This window comes from Mustela erminea, chromosome 17 (assembly GCF_009829155.1).
Source record: "Mustela erminea isolate mMusErm1 chromosome 17, mMusErm1.Pri, whole genome shotgun sequence".
Lineage (NCBI taxonomy): Eukaryota > Metazoa > Chordata > Mammalia > Carnivora > Mustelidae > Mustela > Mustela erminea.
Genome location: NC_045630.1, coordinates 32,231,351 through 32,254,861, shown reverse-complemented (window position 1 = coordinate 32,254,861; position 23,511 = coordinate 32,231,351). Strand labels below are relative to the sequence as shown.

Below are 23,511 nucleotides of genomic sequence, written 5' to 3'. Positions count from 1 at the left end.
CCTGGATGGAGGCCACCAGTGCCCTCTGTGCCCCCGATGAGAGCCTACATGGAGCTCCTGCGGAAGGACCAGCCTCCTTCCTGGGCCCCCTCTGGCCCACGGCAGCGCTCTGTCCCACGGCCACATTCCGCCTGCAGCGTCCTCCTCGGTCTTGGGCCCCCGTGCCCCCTTGGGGTTCCTCCTTCCCATCTCTGGCCTCTGTCTACTGGGCCCCCAGAGGACCCCTTGTGGAGCCTGCTGGGCATAGAAGACGCCACAGACTGACAGGAAACCAGGACCCCGTGCCCCACCAGGGAAGGGACCCCCTGTGCTACTGAGGCCATTTTGCTCACAATTTTAGTCAAAGGGATAAGAGGAAAGCTCTGAGACTTCCCTCACTGCCTGACCGGTGGGTTATGTGGGCCCAGCTCCAACCCCCGAACCAGCAGCCTCCTGATCCAGAGCCACACGGGGCCACCGGCAGGGGCCGTGTTCTCTGTGGGAGCCGGGAGGGTCCCCCATGTGGCTCCAGCTGCTGGCCTCGCCCCTGCACATTCTGTCATCCCACAGGCCCCGTCTGACCACCTCTCTACACCTCTCTGTTCCCCATGGGGCCCCAGTGGCCCCAGTGGACTGGCTCCTCTGTGGGGCCCCCACGCGAGTGCTGCCGCCAGGACTAGACCAACCAGGAACGAAGACGGGTGTCCGGCGGGCAGACCCTCGTTGCAGAGTGCCGGCAGCAGGGGCTCCGAAGCCTAAGGAAATGCCGTGTCTGGATGCAGCACTGGAGGAGGGCAGTGCCAGGCCCAAGTCTGCAGAAACGTGGGGTGCACTTCCAGAGAGTGAGAAGCAAGGCCCATGCTCCCGGAAAACAAGGCGGGGATGGAAGACGAGCTCGCCGCCAGCCTTCGAGAGCCGCTGGCTCTTGTCTTCGTGCCTAGGACGAGCCAGTCCCCTTCCTCCGGGGCGCGCCCTGTCCACAGCCCCCACAGCGCTCAGCCCCTCCATGCGCTGGTTGAGCAGCTCTCCAGGGCCCACATCCGTGCGCCCAAAGAGGAGTCTGTCCTGGGCTTGCTCCGAGGAACGTGCTCTTCTACCCGGACAGCGGAGCACGGTTTTTCCCAAACCAGGGAGTTCTCTAAGACAGAGATGCTCACGCGGAAGAGTCTGGGGTCACTTTACAGACCCCTTGTGGAGCGGGTGCCCTGAAGCCCCTCTTGGGGAGGAAGAGCAGGAGTGACTGTCCTGGACTCCCCTGGAGGCAAGGGAGGGAGGTGATTCATCAGAGACTCCTTCTCCACTACCAGCGCCCGCTTTGATGGGTGGCACGCACAGCTCTGGGGGTGAAAGTGTCCCGTGTGCGAAGACACATGTTTTCTGGAAGTGAGAATTCCCTGAGGGGAGGCCAGCAAGGGCACAGGAGCCCCAAGATGCTCAGGACTCCGTGGAGGGAGGTGGCTGGAGGCAGCTGGTGTCAGGGAGGGTGGCCAGGGCACTGCCATCCGCCTCCGGATGGCCACACACTCATTGCTGGCTCTCCCGGCAACGTCTTCTCCCAGGAACGAGGCCGGCAAGCAGCTCTGGTGATGGCCCTGTTGTCGCGGAGGAGCTGGTGTAGTTGCTTCCTGGCGAACTGCTCTTCTGTGATGGCCATGGGGACAACAGAGGCATGAGCCCCAAGCATCTCCGTGCATGGGTGGGGCAAGGACTAGCAGGTCCTGCCCCTCCCCCATGCCTCACCCAGAACCAGGTCGCCCTCCAGAGACTTCCAGACAGGCTGTTCTTGAATCTCTGCTGTGTCACGCATCTTCACAGCATCTCCTAATTAGGTCCATGACTTTATCCGTCCTGTGGTCCCCATGTACATTGCGGGGATGGGAATGGGGTCGCGGGGGGCCCTGCATGATGGCAGTCCTGACTCTGTGCACCCCTTCACCAGGTTCACAGGGAGGTGGGAGAGAGGGAAGCGAGTCCCATCCAGCCCACGTGGCCCCAGACACCTGCTCCCAGCTCTCCCCCATCTGCCTGGCCTGATCCGGGACCCTCTGCTCTCACCACCACCACCCCCGCTCCCCCGCCCCAAGGCGCCAGAGCCCAGCGCTCACCTAGTGGGGAAGTGGGCCTTGAACTTGGTCTGGAACATCCTGGCCAGGATGACGAGCAGCAGCACCAACAGCACGCTGGTTGCGGTGAATGCCACGATCTTCCACGTAGTCAGGAGGGTCTCATGGGCGCTGGGCCATGTTTGCTCTGCCAGGGAGAGAAGAGAGTGGTATGTGAGCCCTCGGGACTGGGGTGGCCATGTGTCCCCGTGCTCGATGATCTGGGAAACAACATGCTTATCACATGCGTCTGGGGGCTCCCCACATCCAGAATCCATGGCCCACTCTCCTTTGGCACTGTGGCCTCTGCTGGTTCCACGGACCCTCACGGGCGTGTTCCCCATGGGGCTGAGAGTGGGTGCCCAGCTGGAAACACTCCTGCCTCTCTGGTGGGGGAGGGTGAGTCTGTCTCCCCAGGGAAGTGAGCTTGCAATGCACCCCAGAAAGGTTGAAGAAAGGGACAGTGGGATGCAGGGTGAGCGCGCATGGCCCTCGCCCTCCACCACCTCTGGCCATCAGCACACCTGCAAAAGGGGCAGCTGACTACCTTCCAAGGCACTTCCCACCCCCGCAGCCCAGGCTGCCCTATCTGCCCCCTACCATCCTCCCTTGGTGCCGCCACCTCCAAACACATCATGCTCGGACTCCCACTGCCATCCAAGGGCCTCCAAGGGCCCCGTGTCATGAGGCACTGCCCCCACAGACAATGGCCATCACTACTGCTGTGGCAGGAAACGCTGGGGCGAGTGGGCAGGGGTGGGCGTGCGGGACACGGTGGGAGGCTGAGTGCCTGGTCTCTGTCTCCCACTCACTACCCTGGACTCCTGAGGCCAGGGATTCACTATGCGCCAAGAAGCACCAATGTTTGCAAGGGTCCTGGGCGTTCATCTGAGAGACCAGGTGTTCCCTGAGATGCCATCCTCTGGGTTGTGACACATGTCCTCACACAGGAGAGGACGGCTGGGTTTGGGTTATACAGGAGAGAACGGCTGAGGTGCCTGCCTCCGGGAGGGACAGGCTGGGGGCAGACAGAAGCTGCTGACCCTCCTCCCCAGGGACGGGCACACACGGAGAGGAGTCTCTGCGCTGTGTCCCTGACCCTGGCACTGGAGGGAGCACATTGCCGGTGGCCACCGAGCGCGGCATGGGCCAGGTGGTCCGTGCTTACCTGACTGGATGCAGTAGACCTGGTAGGAGGGGAACCAGTGCCCGTACTGGCAAGTGATGTACTTGTAGTCGCTGGTGAGGCTGTAGCCGGCGTCGCAAGAGAACTCCACCACAGTCCCGTGGCTGTAGCGCTCACAGGGCCGCGGGTGGCAGACGAAATCACCATGAGTCACTGTTGCAGGCAGCGGGCACACTGGGGTGACAGGGAGAAGAGCAGCGTCAGCACCATGGCCCGCCCGCTGGCCGGTCAGGACGCACATCCAGCAAGAAGGGGCGTCTGGACGTGCACCACCAGACCTCTCCCCCGTGGGGTCACTGGGAACCTGCTAAACACACTGAGCACAGGAGGCCGGCGCCTGTAGCCCCTGATAAAGCAGAGCGTCTTGTCCCACAGCGGAGAGCATGTGTGTCTCGGGGACGCCATCGAGAGACTGTGTTAATGACACGTGTCACCCGCCCAAAAGCCAGGTTGGTGAGATTAGCGTATTTACAGAGAAAGCCCGTATGACAGGAGCAGCGAGCCCCAGTCTACTCCTCAGCTGCGGCCACCTTGGGGGCTGTCCACCTCCCTGGGTGTCCCCATCCTGATCCCCATGGGCCCTGCCGGGGGCGCGGCTCAACCCTGCAGGCTGCATGCAGACCCCGGGCTGGCCCCTGCAGGACAGCAGGTGGTGTGGAAGGAGCCTGGGTCCTGGGCTTGGCTCGGCCAACACACACTGTGTGACCTCACGGAGGTCACACAGCCTCTCCCGGCCTTGACGCTCTTCCCAGTACAGTGAAAGCTTATCCTATCCTCCGCGATTTACGGTTTCTCTAACTCTTCTATTTTCCATTTTAGGAGAAAGAAATCGTCATTTTCAGTTTCTTCTCAGGACTCAGAGTTGCCAATCTGCTTAAACATCCCCAGGAGACACAGCACAGACTCTATGGGGGCCTGCTTCACATCTGCATCCACGGAAGCTCACCACCCAGACAACGGGAGCCCCCACATGCAGGCCATGTGTGCAGGGAGCCCCAGGGCCCACCAGAAAGATGGGTACCTGGGCACAGCCGCTCGCAGGTGTGGGGGTGAGAGGCCCTTTCACACCCTCTTCCAGGCCTACAAACAACAGGCAGTGAGATCTGCCAGGCTCTTGGTGGAGATGGGGAAGCAGAAGCTCACAGGACCCTGCCTGGCTGCTGAGTGGCCTCTCACCGCTGAGCCTTTGTGTCCTCACCTATAGGACAGGAGAATCTGGGGGCTGTTCTGACATCATGTGAGTGGGCAGCCAGGGCCAGCCAGGACCCAAGAAGCTAGAGAGAGGAACGCCCGCGGGGACTGCTTACACGCTGACAGAGAGCGGCAGAGGCACCCCTGTTTTCCATTTCTATTAAAATATAATTTTAATACTATCATATCTAATCATCTAAAGTGGAACGTCTACCAGGTCTTTGTTTTTCTGTTTTCTCTATAACCCATGTTTATCAAGTATTATACAGCGATAGGTCTATACTGTGTTAGAAAGCAGAAACCAAGCCGCTGGTTTCCTCAGTGTGGGCAAATGAGCAGCTCGGGCACCTCCATCACTGCACAACGAACACACAATGCCCACAGAGCAGGGAGGAGCTGGTTACAGGTACTGCTGGGAGGAACATCCTGGCAGAGGGCCAGGCACAGGACAGGGCCAGCGGGGCCAGGAGGAGTGGCAGGAATGGTGGCCCCAGGTCCAGAGAGGGGGTGGAGGGGTGGCTGGGCAGGAAGCCCAGGGTCTGGCCTGTGTGTGCTGTGCACTCGGGGAACAGGGACAGGCACCACCACGTGAGATGGCCCACCGGGAGCAGGGACGGGCACTGCTGCATGAGACAGCCCGTCGGGGGCAGGAATGGGTACCCCTGAGAGAGATGGCCCACTGGGAGCAGGGACAGCAGCACTGAGGTTGTCGTGTGGCTCAGGCCACACCCAGGTGAGGAAGGAGGGGGCCTGGCCCAGGACTGGGGCAGTGACCATGAGGAACACAGGATGAGACAGACATCAGTCCGTTCACACAACAGGACTGCTGAGGGTTGGAGTCTGGTACCGAGGGTGCCTCCCAGACTTCTGACATTCCGTGCCTGACAGTGGAGCTACGTGCCAGGAAGGGCTGTCCTGGTGGGTTTGCTCATTGCTGGAAAGTGGGCACCAAGGTCTGGCTTTGCCCAGGCTTGTCTCAGCTAATGGGAGAGTGTCCATGTGGGATGGGGCAGCTGTGGAGAGCGTCCACAGCTCACCTGAAGCTCTGGACTCAGAGCACAGAAATAAAACCACAGCATGGGGCAAACTCCCCTGAGGAGGGAGGGTCCCGGTCCAAATGCTGGAATCAGTTGGGGGAGAATTTAGTCCATTTACATTTAAGGTAATTACTGATAGGTGTGTACTTAATGCTATTTTGTGGTTTCTTGGCTGTTGTTTCTCTCTGTTCCTTTCTTCTCTTTCTCTCTTCCCTTGTGGTTTGAGAACTTTCTCAAGTGTAATGTTCAGATCCCACTCTTTTGTCTATTTACTATACATTTTTGCTTTGTGATCACCGTCAGGTTCACATACATGTACCTGTATTTACCTCAGTGCATTTTAAGTCCATAGCAACATAAATTTGAATCAGATGGCCATATCACTGGAGCCAAGGAAGGAGAGCACTTTGGGGAGGAGGGTGGCTCCCAGCAAGTAAGAAAGCTGGGAGCAGAAAAGCAACACCTGACTTGGCCACACGGAGCCCCTAGGAACCTCAACAGAGGGGATGCTATTTAGGACTAAGCTGAGGGGGCGACATGGGTGGGTGAGAACAGTGCTCAGAGATCCCGGATGCCAGTGCTCCTGGCACGGGGATGGGACAGCAGAAGTGGGTGGAAGGAAGCTCCCGAGGGAACAGACTGGCCCTCATAGGTATCCAGGGGGGAACACAGCAGAGCTTTGGGTGGTCTGGCAGTGGTGGGCGAGTCCCTACAGAGGACTGAGAGGGAGGCCTGCGGGGGAGGGCTGGCCTGACCCTATGGTCGCCCGTCTCAGTCCCCAGCCACGGACCTATCTCTCTCTGGGTGACAGAGGAGGACAAGCCCGTGGAGTCTGCGCCTCACGAACACAGAGCGTGCCGTGGGGATGGAAGCACGCGGGGTCCTACAGCCCGAGGCCACTAACTATCCTGGGAGTCGCCCTGGAGCCGGGACAGGTACATTGCCCCGTGCGTTAGTGTTCGTCCTGCGAGAGCCAAGAGCTGCGCAGCAGGGCCGTCCACCTGCAGTGTGGGTGCCGGGGAGCTGCTTGCCCCAAACTGCCAGGTTGTCGCCAGGGTCAAGCCACCCAGTGGCTAGGTCCCTATCAGTGGAATATGAGCTGATGTGACAAATACTACGTCCAGGCTGAGCCACGAAATGGGCCAAGCCTCGGGCTGACCACAGCAGAGACGACCCCCAGGGGTCCCAAGAAATGGGCCCCTACAGCCCGAGTGACCAGGTCACATGCACAAATGCCACTACGTGTAAATCCACTTCCCCTCTGCTGGGGCCATGGAACATCTCTGGGGGCACACTCCCATCCACGGCCCACCAGCACTCGCCCACCTGCCATCTGCACTGCACATGGTCCTTGTCTCCATGTCTTGAGCTGCACGATAGCGGTTCCTCCATCCTGCCAGCATGTGGTGTCACCAGGGAGCGTGGCTTGGTGAGTCCCAACTAGGTCCTGGGCTCAGCAAGGTCTTTGGGGCTCCAGGTGAGTGTCAGGGCAGGATCCAATGTGAGGGTGTGGCCTCAGATACTGGAAGAAGGCCCCATGCCCCATGGCTGGCTGGCAGCAGCCAGAAGAGCCAGTGTGAGAATGAGGTGGCCGTGGTGGCTGCGGTGGGTCTTCGCCTTCCGCCAGACCCGTGCTTCCAGGGACAGTACCCGGACCACCAGCTGGGGGTTCAGCCAGGAGCCCGTGGGAACACACAGCTCAGCGCCACCTGGTGGGGGTCCCACGCAAGTCAGACCATCCTGACACCCGGGAAGTGCTGCCCCAGACCTGGAGGAAACTGTGGCAAGCTTGCTCTGCGCAGGGTTTGGGAGCTTGGGGACGCGGTGGGAAAGCCGGCAGCTCCGAGGGGCCAGTGCCAATCATCTCGAGGCACCAAGCATGCTGTCTGAGCGGCGGCCTCAGGAGCAGGGGTGCAGGCCATGCTCAGACACACACAACGTCACCTTCTTGGCCATCAGTGGCCGGCAGGCTTCCAATAAAGAAAGCTCCCTGTCTCCTCTGCATTTGGGTCACGATTTCAGGAAGCTAGACAGAAGACCTCCAGGCCTAAGTTCCAGCTGTTTCCAAGGGGAATCCTGAAACTTTGTCTTTCGCTCAGGGAAAGTCAGTGAATGTCCTGGAGCATGGCGTATTTTCCACTTCTGTTTTGCTGTAGCAACAAGGCAGGCCAACACATGTGTCCACCGAGGAAGCAAATGGCGGGGACGAGGCTGGGGCTCTGCTTTTCCACAGGCTGCAGGGAGCCTGGCGTCTGCTGCTCCGGTCCGAGCTGACAGATGGGTGAGGATCAGGACTGCGCAGCTGCCCTGGGCTAGGAGGGGGCATCAGCTCCATGTCATCGTGGGGCTGCCACACTGAGGGAGGGGGAAAAAGATACACAGCACCCAGGCAGAGCGAGGACAGGTGTGCGGCTTTGTGGTGGCTGGAGTGTGAGGCGGGCAGGGGCTGAGACACAGGGCCGCCGCGGGGAGCACGGGGAGGGCGTAGGGCACACACGGTTTCTCTGCCCTCCTTGGCCGCAAGGATAGCTGATGGCGACTCTGGGGCTCTGATGAGGCAGCTCTTCCATCTCTGCAGCGACTGAGCTCCGAGGGCCTTCACCGCCGCAGGGGAGACACAAAGCACAAAGAGATCCATGTGTCAGCCTTCTCGCATCTGCAAACCTTCTCCGAAAGAGGGTTCCCTCGGGCCGGAGACCCTGCTGGAACTGGGGCATCTTCTCTGAAAGGGGAAGCCGGCAGAGGTACAGGATGAAGAGGAGCGCGTCCCGCCGGCGTGGGTCTGCTCTGCCCCTGCGGGCGGTCAGCCAACCCTCCCACCATCAGACCCCGCCCCAGGTCAATGCAGTCAGGGTGTCGGGCCGTGTTCAGACTCTCCTTCCACGACAAAACTAGCCTACTGAGTATTCTGACCCTCCAACTTCCATCCCATCGGTGCCTTCTCATTCTTGCTACTCAGAAATCCTCATGGATGAGAAGTAAGGGCTTGCATGGTGCGTTTGCAAGCGTGGGCACGGCTCTACGTTACATGCGGAAAATAAACCGCCACATTTTCCGCTCACAAAGATGCTTTGAAGGTTTCCACGGTGTGTCCCAGCCACTGGGCCATTCTGCAAGAAGTGCCCTGTGCTCCTAGCACCAGAACCAATCTGGGAAGTGCTGGCCGCGACGCTGTGGGCAGGAGAGGACACAAAGGAGCAGCCGGCCAGCAGCCAGTCGGCAGAGCAGGGGTCAGGGTGGAGAGGGCAGGAATGCCGGGGATCCAGGACACCCCACAGCCGCTCCATGCCCAGGTTCAAATCCTGACCAGACACGAGCCACCCCACGGCGTCCGCCTCCCCTTGTCCTGAGCCAGCGTGCCCACCACCCATGACACAGAAACGGTACCATCCGTGCAGTAGGATCTGTACAAATGAGAAAGGAGACCTGGGCTTTGGATGGCTACTGTGACAGTTCATCACGTGACGGGCAGTGAAGTCAAACATAAGCAGAAAGCACAACCACAACTCCACAGGTACCCACCCTGAGGGACGCTGACCTCATAGACCCTGAGAGCTGCATGCACACCGCCCCACCTAATCCCAATGACCCCCATGCATGGCGGGTTCCTTGTGGCCTCACTTGCACAGGTAAGGGAAGCAGGGCTCAGCAGGGTGAGGTCATTTACCCAAGGTCACTCAACAAATAAACTGCCAAGTCAGGATCTGACCTTAAGGTTACTCTGGAGCCTCACTCCCTCCTGAGTCCTGCATGGGGTCTCACATGTGCCTCAGGGAAAGGTGTGTAGGCCACCCAAGGGCAGATGTCTGAGCAGCAATTTCTTTATCTGCTGGGCTGTGCAGGGGCAGATCAGAGGTTGAAAGAGGCAGAGGAAGAGGAGGTGGGGGAGACCCCTTGCCTCTAGGGGCACAGCGGGTGCTGTGCGCTGGGCCCAAGGGGACACAAATCTGGGGCAGTGTTGAGACAGGGTCCCAGGGAGGCTAGTCAATGGGCTAGGGACACCTTGAAGAAAATCTTTCCAAACTGGAAGCAGGTGGAGGGGAGACAGAGGGTGTCTGTTTCCCCCTAAGCCAAGGGAGAACATGAGCTGCAGGTTAAACTGTCCCTAAAAAAACCATGCTGGAGTCCTAAGTCCAGGCACCCGTGAGCAAGATCTCTGGAAACTCAACTTGCGTGCTGCGATGAAATCAGATTACGGGGAGGTCCTCCTGCAGGAGGGGCAGCCCTCATTCCAGCGTGACTGGAGTCCCTGCGGGAACGGCGGACTGCGGCTCTGGGAGGACGAGCGAGGGACGCCGAGGCCATGCTGGGAGCCGGACGAGGCAGGGAGCGGTCCTACCCTGGGTCTCAGAGGGAACATGGCACTGTGAACTCTTCCCAGATTTCCAGAAAGGCGAGGACATCTGACCCTGCTGTGTAAGTCACTCGTACACCATGCTTTGTGAACCTCAGGCGAGGAACACAAGCCGCGCTGGGCCTGCAACCGAGGTTGAGTCCCCAGGTCCCCAGGAAAGCAGCCCTCAAGACCAGGAGGGTTTCCTGGCTCACATGAGCATCCTTGCAAAACAACAAGACACTGAGATTTCCTCAAAGGGCACTAAACCAGCTGCATGCCCCACAGTGGCCAGGCACAGGGGACAGGAGCAGGGCAACTGGGGAGTGGATTCACAGGCCTCCAACCCTCCCTGGGCTGTGTCAGCAGAAACCAGGCTGGGAAGCACTGCCTCTAGGGACAAGAAAGAGTCACCCAGAGTCAACACAAAGGGACCGTGTCCTGATAATGTCAGGCACAGCATAGCCAGGTCCCCTGACGCTCCTCAGCTGGGGCGGGCTATAGAATTCTGGGCTGCCGTGCTTCCTAGAAAATCACTTTTCTTCCTGAGCCAAAACAATATCCCCCGGGATAAGGTATTTGTGGTAGGAAAACACGGATGGAGGTTCACTTGTGATTGCCTTTGTTCAAACTCCAGTGACTGCCCACTTCTCGACGCCTCTCCCCGCGCGAGGAAGACAAGTGCTGGAAACCGCATTAGAATCTCATCCATCAGGATGCACTGGCCAGAACGTCAGCCAGGCCCCCAGGAGAAGAATGAGCTGTCCCTGCCACAGAAAGCTGGGTGCAATTTAGAGTCAGGCACCATCTTTTTGCAAGAACAAAACCAAGAACAATGAGAATTGCTTTTCCTGCACAAAAAGAGAAAGAGACTATGAACGCAGGCAAGACAGTGACAGGTTCTACAGAAACAATGAATGATTCGAAACCCTGAGATACATGCAGAAAGGTAGGACGGGTTGACCAGCCTGTCCTCCAAATGTCTAATTACTGGGGGAAAAGCAGGACCCTCTGGCAACCATCTGTGAAGAAAAGTAGGGCGGGAGTGGCTCCCAAACCACCCCCCAGGAAACCCGGATGTTCCCAGGGCTGCCACTGCCACCTGCTGGGGGGTTTATGGCCTTCTGTGCTGACCTGACTGCCAGAGGTTTTCCTACTCTGCAAGTAGGTTTTCCCACTTGCATGAAATACAAGGCACGGAACTTCGCAGACAGCAGAGAAAGAAAGAAACGCTGCCTGGAGCAGCAGCGAATGGGGAGATATTCTGGAGTTTGGGGACAAACAGCGAGATTTGCCCATTTGTCCCAGGATGAAATTTCTGAGCACGACATGGTCGCTCCCTCAGCGTGACCGGTGGCTCAGACCCGGGGTGCAGCTTTGTGGCTGTGAGTCCCACACTCCTTTCAGTGACTGTACATATGAACAGGACAACGGAAAGACCTCAGCTCCCACGTCTGCAAGCTTCTCCAAATTCAGAGGCGGTTATAAGGCAGAGCAAGAATCATCTTGGTGATAGCCACAAGCCCGCCCTGGCCTGAGTTCCCTGGAAGGTGTGGGAATCAGACCCGTTAAGAAGCATGAGCCCCAGGAGACACTGGTGCCAGGCTCCTGCCATGGATGCATGGCTTTGCAGCAGAATGCTGGCCACTGGTCCCTCATGGCACTCCACACTGGGGGCCTCATCAGACCCACAGCGCCAGCAGGGAGGGTGTCCAGTGTCTGATTTGCTCACTGGCCAGGGATGCACCCTCAGCCCCGAGCCCTGCATCCAAGACTTTCCCCACGAAGACGTGAACGAGGGGCCTGGCTTCAGAACCCACCCCCACGGGCCAGGCTACCTGCGGGTGGGAGCCAAGGGAGGGAGGGCTGCAGCTGGATGGGACCCCATCCCTGGAGTGGTTCGAGTCCTCCTTTGTGTCCTTTGGTTCCTATTAGGCGGAAAAGCCACTCCAGGGTTCGGCTGCCTTTGCTGGCCTTTCCTGGTACCTCTGACTTCCACATAAATCTCTTTATTCGAATGAGGTGGGAAACCAGCTCTCAGAGTCCAGGAACGCTGCGGCACCCACGGCCACTCGTTCCTACCGAGGCTGGAAGGCGGGCAAGGTGCTACGAGGGGCCTCCAGCAGCTCAGGCTGCGAGGTGGGCAGAAGCGCGGGGCTGCCAGGCCAGGGGCCATGCAGCTCCAAGGAAAGGAGCCCAAGGAGGAGACAAGGGAGCCCAGGGACCCCGTCCTCCTGGAGGAACCAGGACCAGGCCTTCTGGCTCTGAGTCCAGAAAGACAGCAGTGCAGCAGAGAAGCCAGCACAGAGCCGTGGAGGGAGTACCCCTGCGGAGTGAGTCCTGGCTGTTCGCATGGGCTCCCAGACCTGTTTCTCTGGGCAGAGAGTGAGTAAGAATGCCTGGAGTGGTTCCGAGGCTGAATAAAGATGTGGAGTGACATGGCTGGTGCCAAGATGACCCTCAGCAGACACGGCTCCCTTCCCAGGGATGCAGACCCAAGGCTGACGGTGTGGGCGCAGGAAGTCTGGGACAGTGCACTCTGGGTAAGAGCAGAGTCCCACAGTGTGGAGCCGGGAAGGAGCCTGGGGACCACTTCCCCGCCAAGTCAGGTCCCTTTGCATGGGAGGAAGGGACTCAGGGAGTGAGACTTAGAACCCAGAGCCTGACCTCTAGCAGACACACTGGGTCCTAGGGTACCTGAGGGGCTGCGGTATCAGAGCGTGCATGGGCAGGACCCCCTGTGAGTCGGTAACCTTGGGCAAGCTTGGAGGCCGCTGGAGCCTGTTTGCACTCTGCCGGGCGGCTCCATGCCTCTCACTGTGCTTGTCAGGATGAGTGACCATGTATTAACAGCCCCTCTGCAGCCGGCGGAGGGAACCAAGGACGTTCGGTTGCCTGAGCTCCCGCTGGTGCCAGGGAGGAATGCAGGGTGCCCCCGGAGCCATGTTGCCCAAAGGGAAGGGAGTTCTGGAGGTTGCCCTTCCTGGTGCAAAGTGCAAGGGAGGAAGAACGGGACAGAGAGCCATGAGGGCCCCACGTGAGGGACTTGCACACCCGGCCGGGCCTGGGACATGGCCACTCAGTTCTGTCCATGCTGCTTTATTTCTGCAAAGGAGGCACTGGGGCATGTGGGGTCGGGGAGAAAGTCTCTCCGGAGACGTCTGAGGCATCCCCAACTTTGAATTCCATGACTGATGGTCCAGACTCAGCACCAGTCAATCCCGCGGTGACTCGGTCCCACCAGTCCTGTTGAGCTACTTAAAACCCAGGGCAGGAGAGTGTCCAGGTAATGAAGGGACACAGTTCTGCACTTTCTGGGGCTCGTGTGTAGGAGGGCAGAGAAACCTATACTCCCCAGCTTGCTGGTCTGGGGGGGGCGGCAGGAGGGGCACCAGCCCCACGGGGAGATCGTCCCAACTGGTTGGCAGGTAACACAATGACACACGATCGCATCCCAGATGAACCCTTCATGTGCTCGGACTTTTCCTCATGTAAGATCGGAAGGATACAGGCCCAGCGGGGCTGGAATGGCCTGAGGCCTCAGGCTGCCCTGAGCAGGGCAGGTCCCATGTGACAAGGCCCCGACTTCCTGCTGCCTGTCTCCTGCCTCCTTCATGGGTTCACTTCACGGCTGCAAGGTGCTTCCTGCCAGGGAAAGTACATGAGGTCCTCTGGGACCTGAGGGGGTTGGACAATGCCTCCATGTCCACACTAGCTTTCAGTGTTGATCCTAAATCAGAACATTTCCAGGGATTTCACATTCGGCTAAACAGTGATTTTCAGACTCTTGTTTTTGTTCTTTCTCTGGAGAAGGCTGTGCGCCTACACAGGCCTCTAGGCGCTGGCGGGTTCTCAGGAAATCGAAATGCACATGCCCTGTAATCAGGTCTGAAACTGGCCGGTGAAGGGTAGAAACCAGCGCCGGCACCCTCAGCTGTGGACTGGTCGGATGTAAAAACTCCGATGTGCAGCTTCTAACGAGGTCCAGCTTGCCTGTTCCTGGGAAAATGCCTGTGGAGGAGGTCTGCATGGGGAGCCCCTGCCCCAGTCATGGCAAGTGGAGTGACTGCGTCCCTATTTGGGAAAAACAAGCACAAGAACCCCCAGGCCCCCCACCTTCATGGACGGATGGCTGTGCTCCCGCCTCCTCCTTCCTTCTGTGGAGTCTATGACACAACATTACACCAGTTGTGCAACACAGGGACTGGAAGTCTACACACACCGCACAATGGCCACCACAGTGAGCCTGGCAACCAGAGTTTCTTAGAGTCCACATTTAAGTGAAATCATGTGGTATTTGTCTTTGCCTGATACTTAGTACCCTCTGGTCCATCCAAACCGTTCCAAGTGCCAAGATCTCATTCCTAATTTGACAGCTCACCAGTGTTCCACTGCATACACACATACCACGACTTCTTCATCCACTCATCACTTGATGGACACTCAGGCTCATCCGTATCTTGGCTGTTCTGGATAACGCTGCTGCAAACATGGGGTGCATGTTTCCCTTCGCATAGATTTTCATTTGCTTTGGGTAAATACCCAGAAGTGTGATTCCTGGATCATAGGGTAGTTCTATTTCCAGTTTTTTTGAGGACCCTCCATCCTGTTTTCCAGAGCAGCTGCACCAGCTTGCACGCCCACCAACTGTGCACAAGGGCTCCCCTTTCTCTGCAAGCTTGCCGACACCTATTATCTCTGTGTTGTTCATTTTAGCCACTTAGGCAGGTGTGAGGTGGGATCTCACTGTCATTCTGGTTTTATTTCCCTGACAGTGAGTGATGCTGAGCATCTTCTCGTGTGTCTGTTGGCCCTTTGCCTCTGTTTACTAATATTCTGTTGAGTTTTTACGTCTATGTTCCTCAGGGATACTGGCCTCTAACTTTTTCTGCTTGTGGTGTCCTTGTCTGGTTTGGGGATCAGAGTAATGCTAGCCTCACAAAATGAGTTTGGAAGCATTTCCTCCTCTTCAGCTTTTGGGAAGACTTTGAGAGGAACAGGTATTAAATCTTCTCTGAATGTTTGGTAGAATTCCCTGGGGAAGCTGTCTTGTCCCGGACTTTGGTTTTCTGGGAGGTTTCAGATTTCTGGCTCTATCTCCTTCCTAGTCATCAGCCTATTTAGACTTTCCATTTCTTCATGATTCGGTTTGGGAAGATTTTAAGTTTCCATGGAAACTCATTCCTTTCTCCCGGGTTGTCTAACCGGCTTACGTATAATTGTTCATAGTGTCTCTTACACGCCTTTGTATTTCTTGTAGTATCAGTTATAACTTTTCTTTCATATCCGAGTTTATTTAATTGAGCTCTTTCTCTTTTTCCTCTTGGGTTGTCGACCTAAGGGTCTGTCAGTTTTGTTTATCACAGAACCTACTCTTGGTTTCATTGATCTTTCTGTTGTCCTTTCAGCCATTTTCCCCTCTCTGATCTTTTAAGATTTATTTGAGAGAGAGAGAGAGAGCACGCGCGCATGTGCGCACAAGCAGTGGGAGCAGCAGGCAGGAGGAAAAGCAGCTTCCCTGCTGAGCCGGGAGCCCAATGCGGGGAATCGATCTAAGACGGACACTTAACCCACTGAGCCACCCAGGCATCCCCTCCTCTCTGACCTTTATTATTTCCTTCCTTCTACTAACACTGGATATTTGTTTCTTTTCTAGTTCTTTGTGCTGTGATGCTAAACTGTTGAGATGCTTCTGGAGGTAGGCCTGTATCGTCATGAAATTCCCGCTTAGAACCCCTTTTTGCCATGTCCTGTGGATTTCACCACAGCACATCTCCATTTTCTTTGTCCATACGTTTATTTCTCCTATGACCCAGCACTTGTTCAGTCATATATCGTTTACTCCACATATCTGTACTTTTTCCAGATTCCTTCTTCTCCTTGATTTCTAGTTTCCTCCCTTTCAGTTCAGAAAAGATGCTTGATAGGGTTTCGGTCTTCCTGTGTTCTCTAAAGTTGTTCTGTGGCCCAACAGGTGACCTGCCCTGGGCAGCACACCACGTGTCCTTGAGAAGAATGAGTATCCTGCTATGTTTGGTTGGAATAGTCTGCACATACCTGTTAAATCCATCTGGCTTAATGGGTCGATAGAGACTGATGTTTCCTGATTGACTTTTTGTCCTTTCCTTACAACCACCCACGGACGTAAATGGGATGTTAAAGCCCCTTGCTATTATTTTATCAGCTGGATCAACTTCTCCCCTTGGATCTTTTAATGTTTCTTTACATATTTAGGTGCTCCTGTGTTGGGTACAAACACATTTATAAAAACTCCCTCTTCTTGATGAATTGGCACATTTATCATTCTGTAGTATGGTAGTCAAGGATATTTCACTGTCCTTTGTTACAGTCTTTGTCTCCAAGTCTCTGATAGAAATGTTGCTACCCCAGTTTTCTCACTAACTTCCACGTTCATGGGATGCCTTCTTCCCCCCTTCCCTTTCAGTCCCTGTCCTGACTTCTGAAGGGAGTCCTCTGTAGGCAGCAGAAACTTTGAGTCTCCTCTTTTAATCTATTAACCCACTCCCTGGCTTTTGTTTGGAGAAATTAGTCCATTTACATTTAAGGTAATTACTGACAGGTGTGTACTGACTGCTATTTTGTGGGTTTTTTGGCTGTTGTTTCTCTCTGTTCCTTTCTTCTCTTTCTCTCTTCCCTTGCGGTTTGAGAACTTTCTCAAGTGTTATGTTCAGATCCAACTCTCTTTTGTCTATTTACTATACATTTTTGCTTTGTGGTCACCGTCAGGTTCACATACATGTACCTATATTTACCTCAGTGCATTTTAAGTTCATAGCAACATAAATTTGAATGCATTCCAGAACAGGACATTTTTATGTTGTCACCTTTTGTATCGCTTTATTTTATATATCTGTTAACTAACTAACTAATGTAGTTTCAGTTAATTTTGTTACTTTTGTCTTTTAACTTTCAAAGTAGCTTTATAAGTAATTAAGCCACTACCTTTACTATATATTTAATCTTTTAAGTGAGGTTTTTAGTTTCACATTTTTTTGTTATTAATTAGTGCCACTGCTTTTCAGTTTAATCACTTCTTGTAAGGCCAGTTGAGTAGGGATGAATTCCTTTAGCTTTTGTTTGTCTAGAAAACTGTTCATTTCCCCTTTCATTCTGAATGACAACCTTACAGGATAGAGTATTCTTGGTTGGACATTTTCTCCCTTCAGCACTTAGAATATGTCCTGCTGCTCCCTTCTGCCTTGCAAAGTTTCTGAGAAATCTGCTGATAGCCCATGGGTTTCCCTTGCATGTAATAAGCTGTTTCTCTCTTGCTGCTTTTAAGATTCTCTCTTTACCCTTTGACATTTTAATTAAAATGTGTCTTCATGTGGGAGCTCTTTTGATTTATCTAATTTGGCACTCCCTGGGTTTCTTGGATGTGGACATCTCTTCCCTTCTCAGATGAAGGAAATTTGGGGCTGCAAATTTTTTTTCTGCAAGTAATTTTTCTCCCCCTCCTTCTCCTTCTGGGATGCTTACAATGTGGATGCTATTCCATGTGATGTCCCAGAGATCCCTTATGTTATCTACATTTGTAAAGCCTCTTTTTTCTTTTTGCTGCACTGTCTGGGTGAGTTCCACTGCTTCTATGTCTTCTGTTCTTTTGTTCATCAGCTGTTGAGTCCCTCTAGTATATTTCTCAGTTCAGTTCTTGTAATTTTGAGCTCTGTGACTTCTGTTTGGTACCTTCTTGTTTTCTCTTTGTTCAAGTTCTCACTGTGTTCATCCATTCTTCTCCTGGGTTTGGTGAGTATCTTTATGACCATTACTTTGAATTATTTGTCAGAAGGATTACTTAGCCCTGTATAACTAAAGTCTTTTTCTTGGGTCTTATCTTGCTTTTTCATCTGAAACATATTTCTCTGTGTCCTATTTTGCTTGACTCTCTGTGTTTGTTTTTATGGGTAGGTGAAACAGCTACCTCTCTCCATCTTGGAGGGACATTTGGAGGTGATGAAACTTCTTTGTCACCCTGCCCTAGCTCTTGGCTGTCTCTCAAACCTTTGTGATTTTTAAAACTGCCTGATCTATTCTTGGTAAGTCTCCCCATCGAAGGTATGCCAAGACCCGTCAGTAGGAATCTCACTTAGTACATTGCTTTTGGCTGACTGGTAGCCAGACCCTCAGGCAGCAGCTTTTAAAGTCTGCAAATATATACAGTCCTATGGGTCCTATGTGACCCTTGCTGGTCTCTAGACCAGGAGATGTGGGGGTCCCCTGGATGACATGGCAAATCTTGATCCTTTCTAGATTTCATTCCATCTTTTTCCATAGATACCTACCGAAAGAAGGACTTCTAGTTAAAGGATCTAGTTCTCTAACTTAACAGTAGGAGACCAAAGAATCTTTAACTGGGCAGGGGGGGACAGTCAGAATCAAGGATTCCAAGTTCCACATTTGAGCTTCAACCACTGGCCTTTCCAATGTTTGCCACCCTCCTCAAAGATGTAGTCATGGGACCTCTGCTGGCAACCTGAACCAGGAATGCCAGTCAGCAGATCCCACCACTCTGAGCTACTTCCAGGCCATTAGAAAACCTGAATGTGAGGAAAATGTTCTGGATACTTAAGGCTTTTGGATGGTTCTTCCCCGCATAGGGAAGAATGCTGGGCAGTTAGTGCCTCTTCCTTGACAGTCCCAGGGTGCATGCTAGTCCCTGTGTAAGTACTGTTGCACAGGTCTTTCACTGACTTATTTGTACACCCCTCAATATCATCCATGTTCCTACCCTTCAACCACTGGGCTGGCATCCTCACCCACACAGAGGCATGCCGCCTAGGCCAACGAGCCCTACTGAGCTTCAAAATGTGTAGCCCTCCATAGGAGTGAGATGCTCAGACTCCTCTTCCTCCAAAGCTCAAGCCAAGAGAGAAAACTTACTTCTGTTCTGTCTCCAGGAGAAAGAAACAAAACCCCAGCAAATCCCCAGGTAGAAATTTTCCTTTTACAGTTGTGATACCACTTGCAGGAACTGTCACTCCACCCCTCCCAAATGCACAGACACTCATGTGCCCCTTGGTAAAGGTAGCCGCGTGCCCAACGAGGAATGTCTGGAATGGCGCTGGGCCCTGGATAAGGGGACTTACCACCTGCTTCTTCCCATTAGAGTATAAATTCTTCAGAATAACAAACTACTTCTGGTATTTTCTTTGTCATTCCCCATTGCCCACTCTGGTGCTGCCCTGTGCCTAGCAGGTGTTCAAGACACACCACTGACAACATAAACTGAGTCCTAGCACTTGTAAATATGAAAATGCCCACATTCATTGTTACAGGTCAGGAGTTTCTTTGTTTTTCTAAAGATGTATTGGATTGCGTGTGTGTGTGTGTGTGTGTGTGTGTGTGTGTGTGTGTGTGTGAAAGAGACAGAAAGGGATGAAGGCAGAATGGACGTTGCACAGGGATGACAACCCCTGAGGCCGCAGTGAGCCAGGCTGGCACACGGGGACGTGTGGTGCTCTGGCCAAGTACATTTATACGCACACATCTATTTTTGAAGGATGGACCAACAACCTGGTTCAAGACCTCATGATTTCTGTTGCTTTATCCACTGCCCCCAGCTCAGCTGCAGGGAACACAGGCTCCAGGGGCGTCTACTCTCAGTACAAGCGCACAGACATCAGAAAACACAACCCGTACCTTTGAAGAAGCTGCAAGAGCTTTTCCTTCCAAAGCATAAACTCCTTCACAAAGCGAGGCATCCGTTCTGGGCTTGCTGACATGTGTGTGGGGCTGCCTGATGCCAGTGCCAGAGAGGCCTGATCTCAGAAGATGCCCCGCGGCCCATGGAGGACAGGAGGCCCCACATGGCAGAAAGAGCCGCCATAGCCAAAGAGATGGAGCGTCCGGACATGTCATGTCACCCTTGAGGTGTCCATCCAGGCCTGCGAGAGGAGACACAAGCCCGGCCAGGCTCTGCACCATGATGGGGACATGAGGTGCCAGGGGGGCAGTGAGCGGCTCTTTTTTTTTTTTTTTTAAAGATTTTATTTATTTATTTGACAGAGAGAGATCACAAGTAGACGGAGAGGCAGGCAGAGGGGGGGGGGGAAGCAGGCTCCCTGCTGAGCAGAGAGCCCGATGCGGGACTCGATCCCAGGACCCTGAGATCATGACCTGAGCCGAAGGCAGCGGCTTAACCCACTGAACACCCAGGCGACCCCAGTGAGCGGCTCTTGTCCGCCACACATCCCCTGAGGTGGAGAGCTCCACAGGGTCAGCAGCCAGTCTAGAAAGATGAACCCCTTCCTACGTGTTAGTGCTTCCAAATTGTTTGACTCTGCAAGAAAAGGGTATAATAACATCACACTGCTTGCCCACGAGGCTGCAAAGTGATCAGAACAAGCTAGTTAGGTGACGTACCCTGACGATAACACGCGCGAGCTCTGACAGGACAGGGACCCATGTCGAGGTCCCAGTGCACCCGTTTCCCAGCTATGTCACTTGCTGAGTTTCTGGAACTTTACAAGCCCGGGCTGGCCCATCTGTGAAGTGGGTCAAAACCAGCGCCTGCCTCACAAGGCGCTAAGTGGCTTGCCACATCAAACCTCTGGCCACATGCTAAGCTCTCAGAACCAATGGCATCACTGGTGCTGCTGAGCACCTCCTCCTGACACGTGGGATTCACCTTCCACACGAGCACCAGAACACCCTGGACGATCCCGAGTGTGCACAGAAGTGTGGGTACTGGGCTCACATGGCCACGCCCAGGTTCCCACTTATTTACTTAATGTGCCTCTGCACAGAATTCCAAGAAGAATGATAACGGTGGCCCTGGAGGGAACACCCAGCATGTGCCACAAGCCTCCCTAAATGTGTGATGTTCATGCTGGATTCTCACGGTGTCAGGAGGCGCGATGGCCATCTGCCCCATGCGACAGGTGAGGGAACAGGGCTGACAGAGCTAAGTGATGCACCCCACGGCAAAGCCATCGTGTGGGAACCCACGATGTGAGCCCAACCAGTCGGACGTCAGTCCACGCTCTTGCTCAACATTGCACGCTGCCTCCCGACCCACTTGGGGACCCCATCTCCTGGCTGTTGGTGGGTGTGGAGAAGGCTTGGGGTGGGGACCACAGCCGACGCACTGGTGGGTCCCGGGGAGCCCCAAAACGGAAGGGAACGACTTCCCTGGCACAGCCAACCAGACCCAGGCGCTCAGGCGTCAGATCACCCCTACATTTAAAAGCCCCTGAAGGCTCCATGCTTCCCAGCACCATGCAGTGGATTTCCCTGGGACATCAAGAAAAATCAGACTGTGTGCTAAGAAAGATGGGAAACTGAAGGGGGAACCAGGTGACAGAGGGCAAGGGGCAGAGTCCCTGGGGATGACAACGGGTGCCCCGTGACAGCATGACTCCTCCTTTCAAAGACCGCACATGATTCCAGTAAGGCTGAGGAAACAGCAACATCTGATGCATCTGGATAATCGTCCATGAATCCTTGCCTGGTACCCCGAACCATCGTTCAACCTGGCCCCGTTTCTATCAAGTCTCGAAACACAAAAATCCTTCAGTTGGCACTGTGCCTCTTGGTTCTGAATCCCAGTTTTGGCATCTTTGCCCAGTTAGCAGTTCAAGATCCCACGAGTGCTTCCACCAGATACTTTACAGGGAGAGCAGACATGCGAAGATTATTAAACACATACACATGGCGTACATACATGTGTACATGTGCATGTGTACGCACACACACATGCACGCAGCCATGCATGCGCACACTCGCACACCAAAACCTCAGAGGAAAGGCCACTGTGACCTTTGTGGCAGCGGTCACTCTGGCCATAGCCCTTGCTGGCGGAGGACGAGGCTACGCTCCAGTTCTGTGTTCCAACCTTAGCTACCAGCTACTAACACTAGGGTCTGTTTCATTTGCTCCCTTCAGATCCTCCAGACTCCACAGAAACAGCTCTCAAAGCTTCAAAATGAAGCTTATCGGAAGGTAACCGATTGAAAAACATTTAAACAAAACTTGTCAAAATCTTGAAACAGGCATCTTGGACTGATAGAATCGTAATCATGACACCGTCCACCCAATCTAGTTCTGGCTTTCTGAGCAACGAGACACCCCCAGACCCAGAGGAGCCCCTTTCCTTATGGCCCAGGCTCACCTCTACCTGCCTGCACTTCTGGACATGGGGGACACCCCATCCCTGCAGGTGAGGGTCCCCAGAGTTAACAGGTGAAAGTACTGGGTGCTCAGTTATATTTGATTTGAGAATTTAACAAATGATTTAAGTCCCATGCAATATTGAGAGCACGCTCAAATTAAGAAATGACTTGTCATTTATCTGAAATTCAGCTTTTACCAGGCATACCGTGTCTTACCTGCCACATGCACTGGAGGCCCAACCCCAGGGACCTGGGACGGGTGGGGGCCGGACTCACGAGGGCATGCCTGCTGCTGTCCCAGGGGCCCCCACTTGCCCTTCCCCCAGCACTGCTTTAGGACGCCCCCCTGGCCTCTTTTGGCTGTCAGCACTCCACACAACCCATGGTCCAGCGGCGTCTTCCCTGCTGCATGCACACCCTTGAAAGAACGTCATGTGGTCGTGTCTTATTTCCAGGAAAAGCTCCAGGGGCCTCCTAACTGGAGCCTGCTTTTGTTTTCCTCTTCCCCCTTGTAGACCCGTCCTGCACGCTGTGCTCAGAGGCCCACACGCAAATCAGTGTGTGTACTTTAGTCATAATTTCAAGACCCACATGAAACTGAGAGCTGAACCAGTATGCCCACCTTCGCTAGCAGGAAACCCCTCAGACCCCGACCTGCTGCTGTCCCTGGATGCCCTGTCCCCTCACTACTGCGAACCACTGCTCAGGGTAATGACACACATTCGAGGAGAACAGGAAGAAAGGAGCCCTCAGCTCCAGGCTTCCCAGCGTGTGCCAGCCACGGCTCAAGCCAAACCATAAAATGCACGGGAACAGGGAGAAGCAGGGACACACAATAAAGCAAGGGAAAAATGAACGACGCCATAATACAGTCTGTTTTCATTTTGTGCAGAGAAAATTAATTTTTTAGCACATTTCACTTAACTTGGCAATATTTTACGGTTTAACCTCTTATGCCTGAAGCGCCTCTCTTTCATGCCCTTAAGCCTCAGACGGGGGAAGCCCGTTTTACGACTAGCTGTAGGTCCTGCCTCTTGGGGGATGACCAGCCTCACGGCCCAGCTCAGGGCCGTGTGCACTCAAGGAACGGGAGTTGCGCTGACCAGGGTTCCCAGCTCGTCACCTCCCGCAGGAGCACCCGCGGTAACTGTGAGTCGCCCTCCCGAAGAGTGGACACATTACCTTCCAGAGCAAGGCACCGGGGTGGGCTGGTCGACCAGATGAGGCTGTGTAGGCACTCGAGGTGCTCGGCCCCCTCCAACTTGTACCCAGGGAAGCAGTGGTAGGAGATGACCGTCCCCACGGGGAAGGAGGTCTGCAACTCGGAGATGTTCGCGTAGCCATTGGAAGAGGCAAGAGGTCTCAGGCAGCCTGTGGCGAGGAAAAGAGGAGACGGTCGCACTTGGTCCCCTCTGCACCAACAAGACCCGCAAAACCCTGGCCCCCTGCCCGCCTCCAAGGGCTCTTCAGCCAGACGCCCGTAACCACTTTCCTGTTCGATTCATGTCGCAGAATTTGGCGTCATGCTTGCAAACCACACAGAGAGGCCCAG

At 54.7% G+C, this 23,511-nt stretch overlaps 1 protein-coding gene across 1 annotated transcript in view; it reads right to left on the bottom strand.

The window, feature by feature from the left end:
* LOC116575917 (sushi domain-containing protein 4-like) overlaps positions 1 to 23,511 on the bottom strand; it is a 45,361-nt gene that overhangs the window by 1,959 nt on the left and 19,891 nt on the right. Inside the window, 3 exon segments of the mRNA XM_032317548.1 lie at positions 2,085 to 2,229; positions 3,250 to 3,441; positions 23,142 to 23,330. Coding sequence (XP_032173439.1) covers positions 2,085 to 2,229; positions 3,250 to 3,441; positions 23,142 to 23,330 — 526 coding nt within the window.